The sequence below is a fragment of the Poecilia formosa genome, unplaced genomic scaffold, assembly GCF_000485575.1.
Source record: "Poecilia formosa unplaced genomic scaffold, Poecilia_formosa-5.1.2 Scaffold259, whole genome shotgun sequence".
Classification (NCBI taxonomy): Eukaryota; Metazoa; Chordata; class Actinopteri; order Cyprinodontiformes; family Poeciliidae; genus Poecilia; species Poecilia formosa.
Window position 1 is genome coordinate 385,326 of NW_006800198.1, and position 21,717 is coordinate 407,042.

General features: G+C 37.7%; 1 protein-coding gene across 5 annotated transcripts in view; it reads right to left on the reverse strand.

The window, feature by feature from the left end:
• thsd7ba (thrombospondin, type I, domain containing 7Ba) overlaps positions 1-21,717 on the reverse strand; it is a 211,742-nt gene that overhangs the window by 114,314 nt on the left and 75,711 nt on the right. For all 5 annotated transcript variants that reach the window (XR_001664524.1, XM_007570353.2, XM_016680858.1 and 2 more), the window contains exons 4-6: positions 9,020-9,878; positions 4,461-4,709; positions 2,888-3,057 (exon numbers count right to left, since the gene is read on the reverse strand). Coding sequence is in view for 4 of the 5 variants with exons in the window: in XM_007570353.2 (XP_007570415.1) it covers positions 2,888-3,057; positions 4,461-4,709; positions 9,020-9,878 (1,278 nt within the window). In the remaining variant the exon portion in view is untranslated. The remainder of the gene's footprint in view (positions 1-2,887; positions 3,058-4,460; positions 4,710-9,019; positions 9,879-21,717) is intronic.

Here is a 21,717-nt window from a genome sequence, read left to right on the forward strand (position 1 = left end):
GAGTGGGGGACTTAAGAGCAAGATAAGCAATATATTATTAATTGGCAATCACTTTTTCCTTTGTTACCTAAACAGCTATTTACAGAGACCTTTGTTCATTTTCATGCTTTCAGGGGTATTTTTATAGTGAAAGATATCTTCTGAAAATCCCAGATCAAAAATTTTATAAGTCTTTAGATATTCAAAACTTGTATGGAATGCTATTGAATGTTGTTCACTGTACAACAGTTTAAAATGTTGGAAACACAGCTGCATAAATAAAACATTTGTTTAAAATTGATTTATTTGTTTTAGTTTTACTTTATTATAATACATTTTAACCAGAACCATGAAGTTACACATTTTGGAGTAAATTTCTAGCACTTGAAAGTGTTAAATTAACACAAACAAAATTGTTATTTTATCAGTGTTAACCATTGCATCCCAAACAGAGTTAATTTAACTCTGTTTTGTGAGTTAAAAATTTACTCTGATCCAGTGTTAAACATGTAACTATTTTGAAAGTGTTAATTTAACACATAAGAGTGTGGACTATATAAACGTCAAAAAAATGTTAATATCAACTCTGTGGGAGTTAAATCAACACTGGACTTTTTGCTGTGCACTGACACGGGGCTCTGCCTCAGAGTAAAAAGGTACTTTTCTGCCTGTCCACAGCAGAGAGATTTCAATCTAATGTTCCATGTTGATGCAGCTTCGAACATCATTGAGAGGCAAATTTCCATTTAACTGAGAGCCCATAGAAAAATGATTTAATGTTCACAGAGCATTTTGCCGTTTCACCCACCATAATTTACATGGTGTTTGATCTTCTATGTGAAAATGACACGCTTGTTTAAACACAGAGATAAAGTGCAGTGGAGATCTTTTTGCTTTATTCCACAAATTGTTTTTATTTAACTGGAAGAAACTTCACATAATGGCACATGAAGTGAAAGACTTGCTGAACCAAATCATGATAAGGCCTTCTTGTAACAAATCTATCATTTAAGGTGTTCACATTTCTCTCCAACGTTGTTCAAAAGGCTGGCTTCTCTCAAACACCAGGGCAAAATACAGATGTCTAAATTAGCATGCTTTTACTGACAAATTGTTTTATTCATTATGCAGGAAAGAGCGTGATTTGCAAAAAGAATAAAGAACATTTCAATTGATAGTCATTAAAAGGGGCCCACTGTGCTTAATTAAAATGATAAATGGTTAATACTTATGCCACTGCCTGACTCTCCTTTTTTAATTTCTTTTTTTCTTCATTTGTGGTGATGCACACTGGAAGTTATGTAGTTCTGTGGAAAAAATTATTCATTTCTGAACTTTAGAATTAACTACATACTTTGTATATGTATGATACAAACTAGTAGGTTATTCTGATGATATGATAACCACAGTTTAAAATTCCACAATAGTTACACAAAAAATGTTTAAAATGATCTAATTTATCTAAGACAGAACAGAAATACTTATTCCTTCGGCTTTAATATATGTATATATATATATATATATTTTTTTTTTATTTGGCAGCTTTTTAGTGTTTTCTAAGCTGATTATTTCACCTTATTGCGATGCTATTCGTTGTAGAGTCATAGCAGGAACAAATAAAGTTGATGACTTGACAACTGCAGTTTGAAAATACTGTCACATTAATAAGATTGTATGAGGTCACGTTTTAGTTTCAACTGTTTCATTATTTTGTGTTGTTTCAAGACAGTCAGATTCACCTTCATTGTATATTAGGGAAAGTGTACTTACACCTAAAGGCAATTTATTGTGACCACTTCATTTAACTTGTGTGTTTTTGGACAGTGGGAGGAAGCCGGCAAAATCCAGGCATACAAAAGAACATGCAAACAGAAAGGCCATTACCTGGACTACAACAATGTTCTTTTCTTGCAAGGCAAAAGTTGTAGCAATGTGTTTTACCCTGCGGTTAAGGCTTACAATTGATACTCTAATCCAGAGGTTCCCAAACTGTGGGGCGCGCCCCCTATGGGGGGCGCCGTGTCATTGCAGGGGTGGCGCGGGAAGCTGGATGAAAAACAAAACAAAACATGAACACTGTATGCGCTGGGTTTTTACCTTAGAATGGCCAACTCTCTGTTATTCCTATGTCAATTTGATACAGTAGAGGCTTCCACACTTCCCATATCTGTGTCCTCTGTCACTTTTATCAGCAGTTAAAACTGTTTAATCCGTTGTTAACATGTTGTAACCTGTTTTTCCGAGCCGCCTGTTCCGAGCGCAACATGAGCGCTACGACACTTTACACCTGTGAAGGAGACCTGCTGCTGCTGCTCGGAGCTACGTAGGTTTGTGTTAGGATCACGGCAGCAAACCAGCAAAACGCAAAGAACTTTTCACAGTTTTTCCCTCCAAACTAACCGACTGAGTTGAGTAAAGCTGCTGGATGCAGGTAATGTTAGCTAAACGATGACTAGCTAATATCAATACAGAACCTTAAGCTTAACAAGTACCTTGTAGGCTACCGATGTTGGTGTCTATTTTCAGCTACGTACATTCATTTTGCCGTTCGTTTTATGACTATTACTTGGAAAAATATTTAAATAAGATTGAAGGCCTGGGAATTAAACTGTTGGAGGAAAAATTAGCTGCTTTATATGCAGAGCAGGGGATCCCCTGTTGTTCAAAGCCTTCACTATGGCACATTACATGTGACAGTAAATCATACAATGAATAAATTGAAGATACTTGCATCGGGACACACTTCTCCTATTGTTCGAAGGCATGTTTTCATGCACACAGCCAACCATGATGCTCAGATCACAGCTTTAAGTTTGCATAAATTTCTGTTTCATAACAGTGAATATTTTTAGCCAATATGTGCTTCTGGGAAGTATTGGTTCAAACAGGATGAAGCTACTTGTCTCACCTTCCTTCTTGTAATGTGCTGCTGAATCATCAGGGACTTGAACACAGTAGGTCTTCCTGGTCTGGACTCCACCTCCACACAGCAGACTGATGTTAGCCCGCCGTCGATCCTGCTGGCCCAGTAAATGTCGGATGTGGCATTCACCCCAGTCAGTGGTCCTCCAGGTGTACCTTAGGAAACACAACAAAGTGGAAATACAACGCCATGCAAAAGCATTCATACCCCTTAAACTTATTTTATATATGTTCACTCTACAGTCACAAATATCAATGCAATACTTTGGGATTTTATGTAATATCCAACAGAGAGTAATGCCTAATTGTCAAGTGGAAAAACAAGGACGCATTCTTTTAAAAATGTTTTAAAAGATACAGGATTTCACAAGCCAGATTTGTGAAATGCACAACAGTCCAGTCAGCAGTACTTCTTACACAATCTGTAAGTCTACAGCTCAGTAACAGTTACCATGGATCTTTAATTAATGCTCCTCTTGCCTGGCCACTCAGGTTAGGTAAATGGATCTGTCTTGGCAATTGAAATTGATTTTTTTTTTACGGGTATCAGAGTCAAGGGGTCTGCCAGACCAGTCTTCCCTTCTTTCTCTCTTTCTTCTGGGAGAAGAAGCTGTGAAAACCATATTTTGTTTTCCTTCCACTTCACAACTATAACTGATATCATGCTGATCTTTTACACAAAAAACCCCTCCAAAATTGTGCATTAAAGTTTGTGTTAAGATAGGGACAAAAAGAAATAGGCTGAAAAGGTGAAAAGGTCCAAGTGTCACAAACCATTTAGAAAAGCACCAGATAACCGTTATGAAGTTTACACCAGAGATGTTTTACATTTGGGTCTTTTAAAAGTAAATCTGCCATACAACCAGTAAACAAAGATTTAAATGAATGTGAATGAGAATAAACCATTAGGGGGGATTAACAACAGTCAGTGTACACACAGGCTTCTTTCTTTCAGTTAGTCAGAAGGAGGCTGCAATATATTTTTCTTTTTATTCCAGAACTTCTAAATAAATGTTTGGTTTCAACTAGGAAATATGCAACGATGCAGAAAGCAATAATATTTCAGGAGATTACTGGAACAACAGCCCCTAGTAATCTATCAAATGCTTAATTTCCGTAATGAGTTTTCCCCTAATCATGTAAATCCCCTGCTCTCAGGCACTCCATGTAAATTTAAAGGGGGGAAAAAACTAACTAGCAGAGAATGTAATTCTCCACTGAGTACTTTGTTCAGTGCTTGTTTTATTAGCAAAACCTTTTCTAACTTCAGTGCAATGAGAACCAGGCATCTTCTTCCTCCAAGTCAAAATAACTCATCAGGTTAGTTCTTACTGTTGCTGGTTAGAGATAAAACTAGTTGAGTGGATAAAACTGCAAAAATTACATACTTGCTTCTTGTGAGCTTTGTGTCATTCAAGTGTTAAAATGAACTCAGATGTAGTAGATGAAGTAATAGCAGCTATTTGATCTAAATATTGTAGCCAGAAGATCACAGATGAACAGAATCCCGGTTTCTGGGCGGTCTGGGCATAAAAACAAACACATTTATTTATGAATACCTGGGACATTTGGGAAGTAAATCTCCTATGATGTTGCAGGCTTCCTTTTCTTCGAGTGCAGGACATTGTTTTCCTCCTCCATGTGGGATCTGTGTCATGATCCGTGTCCGGACGCGATACCCAGGGGACAGGTCGGTGGATCGGCAGGTCTTTGAGCAGAAACTCCACGATGACCAGTCAGAGGTCTGACAGTCTTTGGGCATCACACATGCCTGGAAGGTCAGTGGGGAGGTGTCCTTGGTACATAAACTGAAGATTGAGAAGACTTCATTACCAAGTCTGCCGCCTTAAACAGGCTTTGTTACATGACATAAAACCGTTTTAACTTCTGTTACAGTTTAGGCAGTGATAGACAGTAAAATAAATTGTCTGCAATTTACTTTGTCTTCATTAAAGTGGCAGTATGTAACTTTTATTAAAGAAAAATGCTTTTTTCATGCTTGTTTAAATGGTCACTATGTCATAGCAGTAATTACAGCATAAAGTATTTCATTCCATTTACCTTGTGCCAATAAAGCATAATAAACGTGGCTTAATAAAGCAAGACAATTTGTGTTTGTTGATTATTTCTTTGTTGTAACGATACTTCTAATGCAAACAATGTAATACTGCTGGAAAGTCTGTTTATTTCCCCCTTGATGGAGCCTCATTGGTAAGGTTAATGTATGTGTGGCTTCTGCAGCAGAGCTGAGTTTGTCCAATGTGTGTATAAATGCCTGTCAAATCTTCTGTGCTAACAACCTGTTCATCTTTGGACTTTTGATTGTTATACACACAGTCATGAAATGGCATCACAATCTTTAACCATAACTTCCCATAGCTGAACAGAGACAAAACAAACATTGTTATATCTGGACCTAAAGAATCAGCAATCACAGCTGCTCGTTCAAAATAACAGAGAAATCTTCATCAAATGAGAAACTGTGATCCAAAGTTGCTCAAAACAGAAATGTATTAAAATATTTGCATACTTCCACTACTTATTCCACAGACTTATTATTTTCATCTACTAAAGCAATGTTGTAGTTATTTGTATAGTAAGTGCCTCAAAAACATGACTAAAATTTGCCTGCTGACACTCATAATGACATGCTATTTAAAGACTAATTTGACTTGTATAATACATAATAGATGTTTGCATTTATTCCTTAAAGGTTCTAGCACTGAGGACAACATAAAAAGATTAAGGATCATGAATTCAAATGCACATAGTAGCATTTTGTATTTAGTGTTTGTACAAGGCCATGCAGCCCTTTTGCTATGGGCCTGCTAGTTACACTGAACTTTAATTATAGTGCAGACCCAAGGTGCAGTTGAGCTTTAAATGGATTAGTGGACATATCTCCTTAAGTAACATTTAAAATACCACATGCCTAGAGAATCTACTGAATCTGCTAGTTATACTGAGACCCATGAAGAACAAACTAACTTTGAATCATCCACTTCTGTATTAAAAAAAAAATCTGTTATTTTACTTTCTGTAAAAAGTCCACCTTTTATAAGAGATTCAATGAGCCAATTTGCTCCTTTAAATTAGTGAAACAAGTTCATTTGTCACTAAATTCCTGTTTAACTTCTTTAATTGGGCAATACACATAATGAGGTTATTAAGATGTGAGCACACAGCATATTTAATTTAATATTCTGTAATTAAACTGAAGCTAAAGTAAAATAAGACAAGTCTTATTTGGGAAAAAGCACAAGTTCAAAAGCTCCAAATGTATCTAATAGCAAAGCAAGTTAGCAGGTACTCCGCTGCAAATGGTCCCTTTGTACAAAACCTGTAAATCCACCGAACCATTGAGAAGGATGACCTATGATTTCAATCTGAGTGAAATGTATGCTTCCTTGGTTCCTTGAATTCACAACCTGACCTGGATGACCAAGAATCCACACTTGGGTTTTAAATTCCCCTTCCAAAGCAGGCAGAAAATGAGAACCACTTCTTACTGTGTATAACCGCAACAGTAGAATGATCAGAAACAATAGCTAGAATCAATAAGACAGTGTTAAACTGAAATACCGCTGCTGATATGTTTGTCTGTATGGAGACATATTGAGCTTAACAGCCACTCAAATGTGTCATTATACACCAAGAGGATGGTATTTAGTGGCATTTAGACAATACATCATAATATAGATGCAAAGATTTTCCTCCCTCGATGATGGGGGCAAAAAAATCATGACTGCATGTGTGTGTGTGTGTGTGTGTGTGTGTGTGTGGGGGGTGTGTGTGTGTGTGTGTGTGTGTGTGCGCGTGCTCTATTTTTGTGTTTAAACGTGTGCAGCAAAATCCATTCTTATCAAATCCAAATACCAGGGTCAGCTCAACAAGCAGCGGCTGAAGGGAGTACCACTTAACATTTAACACAATAATACCTCACCTCCCTGCCAACATGCTGCTGAAACATGAGCTCTCACATAATCTGGTTATAATGGAATAAATAACAGACATCTGTAAAAAGCATTTTGTGTTACTGAATCCACCTTTACATGAACAAAACAGCCAATAGAAACCACAGTGGATCACATACATTGCAAAAACAAAGTCTTTAGCAAAGAAGTGGGTCAATAAGTATGTACATACAAAAGTGAGTAAGTGAGAAGATAAGTAAATAGGCTAAAAAAAAAAACCACCACCTGAATTTAACTGAGCAAGTAGGTATGAGCTTCCTATTTGATATTTACTGCACATACAATCCACTTCCAGCAAACAAGTTATTTAACCCCAGCTGATGCAATGAGTAGCTTTTCATTTCTTAACCCCGGTCGAGTTGTTTCGTCCGCATCAAGGTTCGCTTGAGTGTATTCACACCTGCACAAAACATCCGGACCAACGGGGGAGAAAGACTCTGGCCTATTTAAAGCAACCAAATGTGTCCATTTTTTAAGAGGCCAGCCAGTGAATTTACATTAATGAACAAGACACAGGAAGTAAACAGGTAAATAAATAAAATAAAATGAGGGAAATATGAAGTAAATAATTAAGTTCAAAATGGAGTCACGTGTAACCAATAGATTATTAAGCAGTGAGGGAAGTAGGTACATAAGAAAATCATGAAATAAATACACAGCGAGCAAAATAAGGGTAAATAACATTGTAAGCAAGTTAAGTGAGAAAGTCGCCAACATTGCAAGCACTGAATAAGTAAATAAGTAAGCAAACAATCTACTTAACAAGTAATTAATCAAGAAATAAGCAAGCAACATAGCAACTAAGCAATGATGTAATTAGATAAGACAGACTATAAGACAGAAAATAAATAAAAAATTAAGCCATTTATTCGGCCAACCAGACGTACACATTAACCATTTTCCTTAATTCATTTCACTATTTCCTCCACACATAAATAGTCATAAAGAAATGACCAATTTGAATTGAACACAAAGCTTCTAAAATAGGCAACTCAATTGTTTTTAACAGATTCGAATTTAGCACAGTGAGTCATAGATTTGGTTATGATTTGAAATTTGCTGTGTATAGAAGAGGTAATGCTATGCTTTACCTCTTCTATGCATAAAATAATCTCAAAAACACTTTTTGCAAAACCTGTGGTTGCATCATTACAGCACAAAGTATCGAATGAAGTGTCTAATGTTCAGATCTGTTGCATCGTTGCAGTAAAACATTTCAGTGTGTTACTTAAACTATATGTAGTTACGCTCATTTTATGTGGCTGAGTGAGACTGGTCTTTTTAAACTACAGTTTTTCAATAAACGCTATATGAAGGTCAAGATCACATCTTATGGAGCAATATATTCTTGACAAATAAATCAGCGAGAGTGATGCTCGACTCTAGAATAAATGAAAACTAATAGAGAATGACGAAAGCATCACACTGGAGGTGGGTCGTGTTGGTAGAACTGCTATTAAATGGGATTTACCGTGTGAAATAGGCAGTTCGCTGTCAATTATTTTGCTTACATTTTTTTTAACTATATACATTTTTTTAAGTTCAGAAGAGTAGTGACAGTTGCTCAAACAACTACATAACAACAACGTATGTGAAACAGCATCTCCTAATGTGCAACATGTTAAACCTTGAAAGAAGATGAACTACAGTACCGAACGACCGCACTGCCAGCTGGGAACAGGAAAATATGCCACAATTCGCACAGTCTCACCAGAATTAGACAATAACAGATTGGAAAAACAAATTCAACATGAAAACATAAATAAATCCTGCTGTGTATTAAGAGTACAGGTTGTTGGTGGCTTAGTGGTGTGTAATTTTATTTTTGGCTTTCTTTGTGCACTTTAATAAACACTAAGCACTATTTAAACTCTACAATCTACCAGAGTAATGCTACTAACCATTATCATACAACCAGCGTACCCATCTCCTGATGATGCCTCTCTGAAGGCTAACACCATCTCTACCTAGCTCAAAGAACATGCCAATTAGTTTACTGTACCGTAATGTGAAGGCCAGACTGATGCAACTCAGTACTAGCAAGGTGAAGTGAAATGAAGTAACCAGTGAAAATGATGTTTTCGAATGTGTAAAAAATGCATTTATAACAAAAAAAAACAAACAAAAAAAAACAGTCTTCTTACCTTAGCATAACATTCTTGCCATCACTTCTCGCACAGCGTACATGTCGTGTCTGATATCCCACTTCCAGCTCCCATGACATCGGGTACCTTATGTGAGCTTGACCATGGTGGTTCTGGTGATGACGGAATTGGTGGTGAGAATCCAGTGTTTGTGTCGTGATAGAGTTGTTCTCATTGGAGCTAACACCAAAGTCCACTGTGGTCCTTCCATTTAAGACGGCGTCTTTGTTATGGGGTAGACGGCACTTACTCCAGGCCCCTACTTTAAGGCTGTACTGGTACTCCCCCTCTGCAACAGGGCAGTCAACGGAGTTAGTACAAGTCCTGGTCTCGGTTAGATTAGGGCAGTTAGCCCCTCCATACATTGGCGCGGCCAGGACGTGTCTAGTCCGATGCTGTAGACCAGCACCGCAAGTTTTACTGCAACTCGACCATGAGGTAAAGTCTGAAGCCACACAGTCCTGAGGGCAGGGGATGAGGCAGGCCTGCTCCACAGGTGGCTTCTGGGAGAAGAACTCGCATATCCTTATGCTGACAGTGCTTCGATTGGAAGTGCGAACACAGTGGATATTGCGCTTCTGAATGCCATGCTGTGCTGTAATGCACTCAGTAGTCCTCATCTTGAGTTCATTAGAAAAGAAAGGGACAAGAACACAAGCCCCCCAGTCAGAAATATCCCATTCAAAAAGATCTTGGTGCCAGTCGCAGACCTTAAAGCATTGCCTTTTGCTTTCTGGTTTTTCCACGTGCTGGCAGTGCGAGTTATGGGTCGTCCAGCCCTCCATGTGGACACACCATATTGTCCTTGTCTGAACCCCACCTGAGCCACACACCTCCCCGACACACTGACCCCACGAGCCTACAAAAAAAAGAAGACATAGAGTACATTTTCATTAAAAACGAGTGCTTTGGGGAGGTGGAAGAGGAGAGAGCAATGATTTAAATTGCAGCTATCTGGAGGCTTGCAATCAAGCCCAATTCAAGGCCATTCACTTAACCTCTATGATTGCTTTATTCATGAACAGAAGAAGAAAGGAACAAAGGAACACAAAGTAATCAAACCGGTGGCAAACATCAATACAAAAATACAAGGTCAGTTTCTTAATCACAAGGACTTAATTTATTGGATCAATATGTTAGGCTACCACAGGAATCAGGCCTGTTATATTCCTTAAGTGATATTGACATATCCTTTCCATAAACCTCAATATATTTGCAAACATGGAAACTATGTCTTTCTTTTAAAAACTAAGTCTTTAGCCTGAAACTTTGTGGGTTCTGTGCATGACACACAAGTAATTACAGACTTGGGAGCAATGAGGGGCATTCAATAAAAGTGTGATCATAGCTCAGCATTTCTATCTAATATGGTTTAGAGCACACCATTAGCGACTTTACTATGTTAAAAGCTCTTGCATCTTTTCAATAAAGTGCAAGCTATGCAGCACTGCTGTCTCTTAAGATGAAGTTTTCCTTCAACGTTAAAACATTTTTTCCCATTTCAGTCACAAACCATAATGCAATGTTTCACAGCTTTATGGGGTAGAAAAACACAAATGTGCTAACAATTGTCAAATGACAGAACTATAATGGATTAATCCCAATTATTTATTTTTTAAGTCATATATGAAAAGTGTGGAGTGGGTGTGTAGTCGGTTTCTCTCACACCTTTTTTTCTTAGGTTTTCTTCCAGAGATATTATTTTTCTCTATGTAGCTCAGAGTTGGTTTTGCATATATAACACATGTTCAAACACTGCAAAATGTTTATATCGGCACGTGAATATTGCATTCATACATTCAGTATTATGATCTGTGTGTTTACATATAAACCAGTTAGGCGTAATATTGTGACAAAATGTCTAACTGCGTGTTGTTTCACTTTTTTTGTGCTGATCAGTTGAATCATGCAATGACCCTTGGTGATATATTGCTGTATCTGACACTAAGATGTTTGCAGCAGATTTCAAATTTTCTCCAAATGCGAGGTGAGCGTTCATCCTCTTTGTGCAACACGACTCTAAGGTTGGATTGAGATTTGGGGTATTTGGAACATGGCCGAAAGCGTCACGCTCCCTCAGCTGGCTTACCTCCATCCCGCGGTGCATCCTGGGTCTAAGTGTTCACCAGATAAGCAACATAATTCTTCTGATCAGGCCGCTTTCACATGTTCATGTCCCAATTTTTGGCTCTTTTTTTTTTTTTTTTGGTTAGAAACACTCCAGATGAACTGCTTGACAGATCTGCACCTAAATGTGCTGCTCTTGGTATTCTGACACCTTTCACTCAGAAACGGCTCAAACTATTTTAAAAAGTTCAAGCTCCAGTAGCTTCTGCTCAGACTACATGCATCAGTGAGCCATGGTTGACCGTGACCATGTCAAAGGTTCATCACTGTACTCTTCTTGGATCACTTTTGATGGACGCTGACCCCTGCAGCCTGGGAAGACCCTGAAAGACCCTCTAGTTTCAGAGATAAATTGACCCATCACAACGATTCTCTTGTCAGCCCCAAGGAAATACAGAATGTTCACATGACTCATTAATACATGGTACAGATATTATGTGTCCTATTTACTACCCATCAATGGCCTTGGTCAGTCTAACTTCAAGCTGAAAACAAATACTTGCCCACAGCAGTGGCCAGTAGAGCCTTTCATAAAATTTAGCACAATCATACCAACAGTTAGAATAAAAACCAAAATATCAAAAAAAAAAAAAAAAAAAAAGATTTTTGCAAAAAGCTACAGAATATCAAAAGTGATGTCAATGGTTCAGCTGTCAACTGAGCTGAAATAATATTAGTATAGCAGAAAACCGAATGCACCTGCAAGGAAGGGTAAACTTTTGTTTTGACAAGGCCATGAAATGTGTGATATTGAGCTGGATTGATCCCAAAAAAGATTTTTTTTTTTCATGCAATGTAAGCAGACCCCCTCCCCCCACCCCCGCCCCCACACACACACATACACACACACACTTCCAGGGTGCTAATTCTAGAGGATTCAACCGTTCCTCACTGTCACAAAGCTGCCAGCCTTCACTTATTCTCTCCTAACTTATTGTCAGTTTAAGCTGCATGTCAGACAAATGAAAAACTGCTGTATGCTCAGTTTAAAACATACTCACTTATGAAAACACTCATTCAAGTAAAATGCACACACGGTTAATTTACAACTTACTATGGCAACTTTATATTTAGATATTTTCCATCATATGTGGCTGATGATGTGGTTGTGGTGAACCTCTATTGGACTTGGCAGTTGCTGCTTAGTAGCATCAGCTTTTTCGTGACAGGGGTCTGGTTGTTAAATTTTTTAAATCTGCAGTATAGAGGAAAGCAGACTGTGGGCAGAGAGGAAACAAAACTGCTGATACCTTTTTTCTGGAAAGACTTCTGTCGGCTTTGAACTGGATCTTGGGCTGTGCCTCTTGCAGCAGCTGAAGCTGACCACAGACTTTGACAGAATGTGGAAACTGTTGAATATTTTACACAGCTATGCAAGTGAAGAAAATGTGAACAAAAACAGGTGAGAGTAGGTACAAAATTGTACCTTTTCAGCAAAAGCTTGTGGTCCTTAAAGTAAAAACAAAACTTTACAGGAACTGATCATAATTCTGCCACTAAGAGACCTTGTTTCTTAAAATACAAAACTAACAAACAGAGTTCACTATCTGATCGTGTATGCAATAAATATTGAATACTAAGACATTTTTCTTCCCATTAATTGGACAAATCTACAGATTCATGGTTAAACATGTGCCCAATGTACAACTTAAAACAAAGAGGGACAATAATTCCCATCGAATGAAATCTTACATTAAGCTGTTTGACCTTTTGTCCTTGTGCCTAAAAGAAATAGACCAATCAATGTTTGAAACCAAAGAACTCTGATCAATTTGCTGATGTAATGTAGTTATATATGTCAGTCTTGTTCATTTCTCAACCACTTATTTTGCAGCCCGCCATGAAAAAGATAATTTGATTCATTTCTTCTAATTGGAATCAAATTGGTGTAATAATGAGGTCCTGCTGCTCCGTAAATTGCTTTTGAATGACAACACACTGAAACTGCTCTGTGAGCTTTGTGTGCCAGAGAAATCTGCTGTTAACTCTTTGTTTCCAGGCTGAGAAGCAACAAGACAAAACAGCTTGTTGTTGAGAAATCCAACAGTGCAGAATTATTGCACAGGTTCCTTAAAGCTTACAGCTGAATTTTCTTCCTCCTGGCTTTGCAATATTAATTAGAGTAGCACAACAACATTAATGCACTCTTGGTGTAAAATATACGATGACATTTGGGGGCTGAAAATTGTGAAGATGCAATTTTAAAAAATACATTTGGAAATATTTTATCACCCCAACAGCTTCAGTTTCAGCAAGTCATTTGTTTAAATAATTAAATAAAACACTATATGGATGTGATGTTTTCCCAAGTTTGAAAGGTTTGGTTTGGTAAAGGTATAAATTATTTACTGTAACTCAAGCTAAACAATTCCCCCGTGGGTATCAATAAAAACTAAACTGAATCTGGACGATGAGCAAAGAAGGGAAACACAATGGTGCTCAGTTTATGTAAACTTTTAAACTTAGGTGGACAAACACTGATCATTACATATATTTTTTTCTTACCCATTTTAAATACATAACAGATATTCTGTTTATCTTATAGCCTTTTTTCAAAAGTTAGATTTTAGTTAGTACTCCTCCTCAGGCTCCAAAAACATAAGAATTTCTAATAGGACAAAAACTGACATCAATTTGCTTTTACTTCTCCACAAACTTCTTTCAGGCATAGTCCAAGCAGGGATAGAAGGAGGGGGGAGCTTTTCATATTCTCCCTTGTAATTTGAAGCATGCTTCCGCTATAAATTACTTTGAAAGTAGGTAAAATGTATCATACAGAAATCTCAAACCAATTATTGTCAGGTCTGTAATTTATGGTCCACACCGTAAAGCTGCAATTTTCCTATTATTCGGAAACATAATATTAACCGTTTATGTTTTGCAATTAAGTTGCGCTGTGGGTAGTATTTTACAAGGTAGCAGCAGAATTACAACATCCCTCTTTGTAAGACTTGCCTTTGAAAAGAAAGACTGGCTTTGCAAAAATAAAGGGATGCTGTTCATATTCGGCTTCTCTAAAAATAGGAATCAGATTTTACACAAGACAGAACTCCCTTGTGATAAACCTCATTAAAGGCCAAAGAAAAATACAAACATAGTTGGCTGGTAAACTAGACCACTAGACCATTGCTTTCCATTCTCACAGTGCTTGTAAGTTCAGGTCAGAACAGTATGTCCAAAGAAACCTTAGTAGTTTACTATTTTGATACCACTTGCTTATCCAACTTGCTTAATAGATAAGCAAGTTGCAGATTATCTACACATTTTATTATCATCATTTAAAATGACCTGACTGGATATTTGACAACTCCCCTCAACAGAAAACTTATTATTTAAACTTATTTAGACTGATGGCTTCCTGGCACTGACATGATGTTGTAGGCACAGTCCATGAATTTTCAGTCGGGTTAGTCAGAGCTTTGGTAAGGTCACTCCAGACACTTCATGCTAATCTGAGTTATTCCACATGAAGCAGCGATGATATATTTGGGATCATTGCTTCAAATTTCTTGATAGTAATTTGACACGAGTTGATCATTTTTAGGGCAGTACTTCATGCTCTTTATTTCTTTAACTTTGTTTTGCAATGCAATAGTACATGACATCAGAACTTCTTCAAAGCAGCCCTTGACAATGAGTACAGAGTTTTAACGCCTCATTCTGACTCCTCCAAACACACTGTTTTGTCACTGTGGCCAAATATCTCAGTTTCTATCGCCTTTGATAACACTCCCCCCCTTCTCCCCATACAGCATTTGGCTTGTCCGTGCATGTGGCAGGAGTTTTCAACTAGCAGGTGTGTGTTTTGGATCAGCACCTCTCAATCCTCTCAGTTGTTCCAAGAGGACAATGATCCTAAACGCACATCACGACTGCTTTTGGAACAGATAAGGCAGGCTGACGTTAAGCTTCTTCCCAAAGCTCTGAACTCAGCCTTGTGAGAAATGTCTGGACTCTGCCTAAAAACTGGGTTCGTGACAGGAATCCAACCAGCCAAATCAAATAAATGCAATTCTTCCAGAAGGAGTCGTCTAATATTCAGTCACATTTTCAATGGAAGCTTGTTAATGGCTATAAAACTTATGCCACTGAGGTGCAACTTGCTAGATTTTTTTTAAACAAATAACAGCAGAGGTGTATGAATATTTGAGACATATGAGTAATTTTGATTCTGTGTGTATTAGAGAAAATGAAAGCTGTATTAATAATCCAGATGCAGCATTGAAATGACACTCAGGCTGATGACAGGTGCTTGCAAACCTCTGAACAGAAGCATAGCTAATTTTGAAAAGGCTGAAACATTTTCAGAAACAACAGAAAACAAAATTCCAGTTTTGCTGTTTGAACTTCAGTTGATTCAATGTGAACAGACACTATTTGTTGACATCGGAAAAAAAAAGAAAAAAAAAGCTCACCGCTGTTTGAACAAACATCAATGTGTTGTTTCTCCAAAGAGAGATTTTCATCGCCCACTCGCCCAATTTAACTGTTAAGACGGCTTCATTTTTTTTGAATAAAAACATTTTACTTTAGATGCCCATTCAAAATTTTGCTCAGAAAGTGAGGTCCTTGCCACGAAAGAGACACAAAAGGAATCCTTGAATTATAATCTAAACACAGACATGAAAAGCGGTTCTTCGAAATAAGTTGAGTTGTAAATTACGGCGTAGCTCAAAGCTTTCTTCAGCTCAGTAGCACCACCCTTACGGTCACTGCTTTCTGATAAGCAACCTTTCATCATCAGGAACACCTTTGCTGTTGTTGCTGGTTTCAAACTGTGCCAAATATGAGTGTGCGATTTCTGGAGGTGTGATTTGGACTGATTCGACTCCCAGGGGAGCCAACAAACACAAGCACCAGAGAATCTCTTACGCTCTGAATAATCACTCTCTTGATCTGTCGGCATCAGCATCTGTTGACCCCTCAGGAGGACCCAGTCCCCCACAGCTCCTTCATTTCTGCCTTATACGCCCCCCAGGGGGCTCTCTTGTACCCGGGGGGGAGGCTCTGCTAAATTTACTATTTATTTTATGTTTGCAAAGCAGAATTTAAATGGGAGGGCAACAGGGTGTGCAGACCTTGCCGCAAAACAGGAAAAGACTGAAATTAAACGCGGCTCCCGGAGCGTGACTAAACACGAATTGTCCTTTTCAGTGAGGTTTGGCTGAACACTTAAGCTGGACAGATTGCACCAAAAGGCAACAGCAAGCAGCACAACGAAAGCAATCTCCACTGCACATTAAAACTAGATAGATCACGGCGGAGAAGATGCAAACAAACGAAGAGTAAACTTTTCAGCCAGCGGTGCAGCGCCAAAAGAAAACCCAATCTCTCGCTGTTAAGTCTTATGCCTCTCTGATCCCTTTAATTGCATTTTCTCAAAGCAGCAGTGAGAATGATTGGAGGATTTCAGGGTTTTATATCTTACTGCTTATGCTTCCTGGTGTTTCTGCACTTCCATTTTGTTGTCAGTTGAAATAAAACAACAGAAATTCTGTCAATACAAACACATTGATACATCAGATATTAACGTACTGCTATCCTGTCCAGTTATAATCTTCCCTAATGACCACAGGAGACATGCATCAGCTCCCATGCGACTCTGCAATGAGAAGGACAATGAAATATGTTTATGCTTTCACAGACAGCAAGTTAAGATTTTCTACTTATATTTGTAATGTTGTAAAGGAAATGTAGCGATAAGCTAATCCCCTCTCTCTCAACAGACAGACTGGTCTAGGAGTTCGTCTTTCACTCCCCCGAAGCAGGTAAACACACCTAAAATGAAATCGTTCGGCGGTTGACCTCTTGGTTCCAGAATCCACCACAAGAAGAAAACAGGCCGGTGGAGTCAGAGTCATGATTTGGTCAATCTTTAGTCGTTGGTTGGGAAGGTTTGGGCCACAGCATCTATGTGGATGTGATCCACACATTAATACATTATAATGGATGCTGCTGTCAGTAGATCTATTTTAAAGTTAATCACCAATGTTAGCCGCCTGTGTCGTCACAAGATAATGACAAGATGAAGGAAGCTAAAACCAAAAAAAAAAAAAGAAAGCACAAGTAGCGGGGTTGTGATGTGATTCAGTGACACAAACGTCTTTCAAAATTTTAGAATGATCATTTTCAGCCATAATTTATATTCAGATTTATCACGTCCTGCTTCTTCTGGTGGAGAATTATGATGCACGTCTCACGTCAACAAAGAAGCCGTTTTGATAACTATCGGATATGTATTCAGTGTCACGCATGGAAATGGCACCATTTTTTGGGGAGGATAAAAAGATTGCCATGAAAACGTCAGAGACTCAGATATGGGTCTGATTTGCCTGCTGTATGTGCATAACCTTAGGCTCCATATTTCTCAGATCAAAATCCAATAGAGCAGCTTTGGGATTTTCTGGCCAAACAAAGTTCAATGCATGAAGGCCCTGCCCTAAAGGACCTGTTGCTGCCATCTTTAGATGAGAAACCACAGACAGCACAGAAAGCAAAATCCTTTACATCATATCAAATCAGAACAGCCTCTCTTTTCTTTCAGCCAGCCGAGTGCAGCACCTCAAAATAACAACACCATAACACTTTAAATGATTGTGTTTATATTGTTTCTGCTTGTGTTTATATGTCGCCATTTCTGTATTTCTCAAACACCCGTTTGCTGCGTTTACCGAGCATCCACCCTCACCTTCTCCCCGTGAGCTTGAATGTTTGGATACATGCTTCCTTTGTCACTGCAGCTTTTAATTAAATGATACGTGTGCTGCCGAGGCCTAATTATGAGCAGAGCCCTCCCCCATGGCACACACCCTCAGCTTTAATTTATGAGTGATGAGGTGCATCGTCAATTACAGCATTCATGTCTGTAGAAGTTCATAAGATTATCATCAGGCAGTCGATCCATCTCCAAAAGACCTAATTCAGCTCATTCAGAACAGCTTTTTACATGAAATGCTAAAAAAAAAGATACAAAATGAAAGAAAAAATATATAATCAGAGAACAAAAAATACTGAAAAGCTTACAGTAGCCGGTTTCTATTCCCTCTACCTGAAAATTCAAAATGAGATTTACCCCAGACTAATGGAGGTACTGCAAACATACAATCAACAGTCTTTTTGTTATAATTTACTATTTACCTTCATAACATCTCTGTTCAACAAGCCTGAAGGGATAATTAGTGTTTGATAATCTGTTGCCACACGAGATGAAATCCACATTAATTTGTTCTTGAGAGCAAAACTTAGTCAACCAAACAGAAGGATATAGTTTAAAAATGTGCATCAATGATATGTTTTTAGGATTAGTTCAATTACACTTGTCTATGTGTGAAATTTTAAGACTGAGATCTGAAAAGCGCAGCCGTCTCAAAAAAGTTTTGACAAGCTGAGGATTTGCTCCTCATTTACTCATGTTGCAACCTGAGAAAGATAAACGCATTATCATGAAGTGATGACAAAATTACATAAAAAAATGAAAAGTATTGCAGATATTCAGCCTACCTTCCCTGTCTGTGCTGAAAGGAAAGCGCCAAACTCTTTCACAACAGATATGGTGAGTTAATGGTGATATGCAGTCTTGTTTTTTATTTATTTTTTTGCATGACATATAGAGGGGATCAGATTGGCGTGCATAAAACATAACGTATAACAACTTGAGGTGAGCATGTGATATTCTTCAAAAAGAGTCAAAACCGCATGGTAATCGTGTGTTCATCATGCAGCCATTTTATTTTTCTCAACATTGTTTTTTAGGTTTGTATGTCATCAGCATCAGAACGCTAAAATCTCAAGCTCTGCCATGTTTGGAAGAGCTTCAGCTTTCTGAGGAAGCAGCTGCTGATGAACCACCTGATGTGAATCAAACTTCACAGAAACATGGCCTGAAGGATCAGTGTTTCTAAGAATAATCACGCTGGCTGATAAACAACATTGTTCTTCTTGCGGCTCGGAACAATGCTATTTGTTTAGTTCTGGTGGAAGAAGCTCCACTGGGGGCCTTACTTACTTACAATACTTGATTCTTTCTTGTACACTAAGACTCTTAAGAAAGCAACAAATAAACACAATAGTTTCTTGTTTTATTTTACTGGTATGCATCTATTTGGATTGTCTTTGGGTTCTTAAAATAATCTGCACTGCACAAATTGATCTTTATGTAACACTAATTTATTTATGAATTGAACAGAACCTCGTGGGTCGTGTTTCTGCAGCATCAGAGGGTGTTGATCTCTTTCAAATTATCATTTGCACTGCATTTAAAAGTGTCCCTCCGCCTAAAGATTTTTGCATTTTGTCGCATTACAATCACAAATGTTTGACATCTTGAAAAGTTTTGTTGAACTCATCTTTTGAAACTAGAGAGACCAAGAAAAATACCAGAAAATAGATCAAATTGATGGTTGTAATCCGACACGTAGAACAAATTTAGGTGTATGAATAGTTTAGCAAGAGATCGCAAGTTTCTCAGGATTCAAATTTTCATGTAAATCCATGCAGACGACATTATCATGTGTTGAGCTTTCATCCAAGAAATCATTGACTCCATAGTTTTAAAATAAAATCTCTTGCTTTGCTGGACATTTTTCAACTTGACTTCGCTTACGTTCTGTTTTTCTTCGGGTGTTTACTCTGTCCGTGTAACTTTTGCCCCAGCAGGGGGCCGTCAAAAAGGTTTCAGATGGGGACTGCTGAAAACACAGGTTTATTTTTGTTAAGTCAACAAAGCAAACGAGTGAAGGCAGGTGTAAAAATGTTTCTGCAGCAGGCATGAACATTATTTTCCTGAGTTTCCCAGGGCTCTGTGACGGACATCTTGGAGCGACTGCTTGAATTTTAATGAGTGAGCCAGACTGATCTTCATAAGGGCGATGTTTCAGCGCTCTCAGATGTTTATTGCCAAAGATTTACTTTCAAACTAAGATATTCATAATAATTAGAGAGGACTAGGACTCAAATATAGGCCCAGTTCAAAGTTTACATTCTCTCACCAGGGATATGAATGTCATTCATGTTTAGATGTTTATAATTTATTTAATTTAAAAGGACAATTCAGAAGAGTCATATTAGCCTGCTTTAAAAAAAACAAACAAACATTGATTTTGAGTTATTGGAACTAGTGGAAGCCAGTGAAACACCCAACTGTGTCCAAGTTTCAAACATCCAGTCGACAGTGACTCGGTGTCTAGAGTAGTTGTCTTGCAAATGAACACTTGAGGGTTTTATTCCAGCTTTCTTGTGCCACGTGTGTATTTCCTCTCACAGAGCTTGTTAAACAAGACACTTAACCCCAAGTTACCTGCAGTTCTGTCTACGGACAAAAATGTGTGTGTGTGACTGGGTGAAGTTGACTCCACCGTAAAGCACCTTGCATTGTCAGAATAGCTAGAAAAACCATATATGAATTCGGTCCCTTTGTCTTTTACTCGAAGAGACATAAAGGGAAAGCTAAGGATGTTCAAGAACGATCCGGGGACCATCAAGATTAGAACAAGCCGGAACCTTCTGGGACACAAGAGCCAACGAACAGCATTTGGTCCAAAATGGACACCCTGAAGCTCCACTTAAACATGCAGCTCCTCACAAGTTCAAGTAAATTTTTAAAAACGTATTTTATGATCGTATTTTATGATCAAACAAGACTGAGAAATTATGCAACCATAATTACCAGGTTTTTTTTCAAAAGATGACATTAAGCTTCTGAGTGGCCCCTACTTCATCCCTATTAAAATGTATGGAAAAGCAGTACCAGGAAACCAGCCAACTTAAATGACCTATTATGACTGAGAGATATTCAGTCAGATATGTGCAGGACTTGACTGCAAGCCACGTGGTTTCTCTATAATTTACAGACATTTAACCAAATATTAGCAGGGGTGGGAATCTAAATATGTTTTGTATATAAATCTGTATGTAAAGACTCGACAAAACATGATCAGAAATAAATTCTTGCTCCACTATAATCCTGTTTTTAGAAAATCTTCTAAAAGTGTATGCTGTTTTTCAGGTCAATATTAAAAAGAAGTGGTCAAATAACTAATTAAAATCCCCAAAATTAAAATGACATTTATGCAAACCTCTAACTGAAACTATGCTGGTTAAAAAAATAGCTTCAGTTAAATTTTCCCAACGTGTTTAATTTGATCAAAGCACAAAAACATATTTCTCAAAGCAATGAAAAAAAATGTATCAATAATAATTACATCAGCAAGGAGTTAGTTTCTTTTATACTCGAGCAGTTATTGAACGTTTTTCACACTTTCTTAGCTTGAAATGTTCTCATGGTCAAACTTAGAATAAGCTCAAACAATTGTGAATAAATTGAAGAAAAAAATAAAAATTATATATATACAGGTGCTGGTCATAAAATTAGAATATTGTGATAAAGTTCATTATTTTCCATAATGTCATGATAAAAATTTAATTGTCATATATTTTAGATTCATTGCACACCAACTGAAATATTTCAGGTCTTTTATTGTTTTAATTTTGATGATTTTGGCAAACAGCTCATGAAAACCCAAAATCCCTGTCTCAAAAAATTAGAATATTATGAAAAGGTTCTCTGAAAGAAC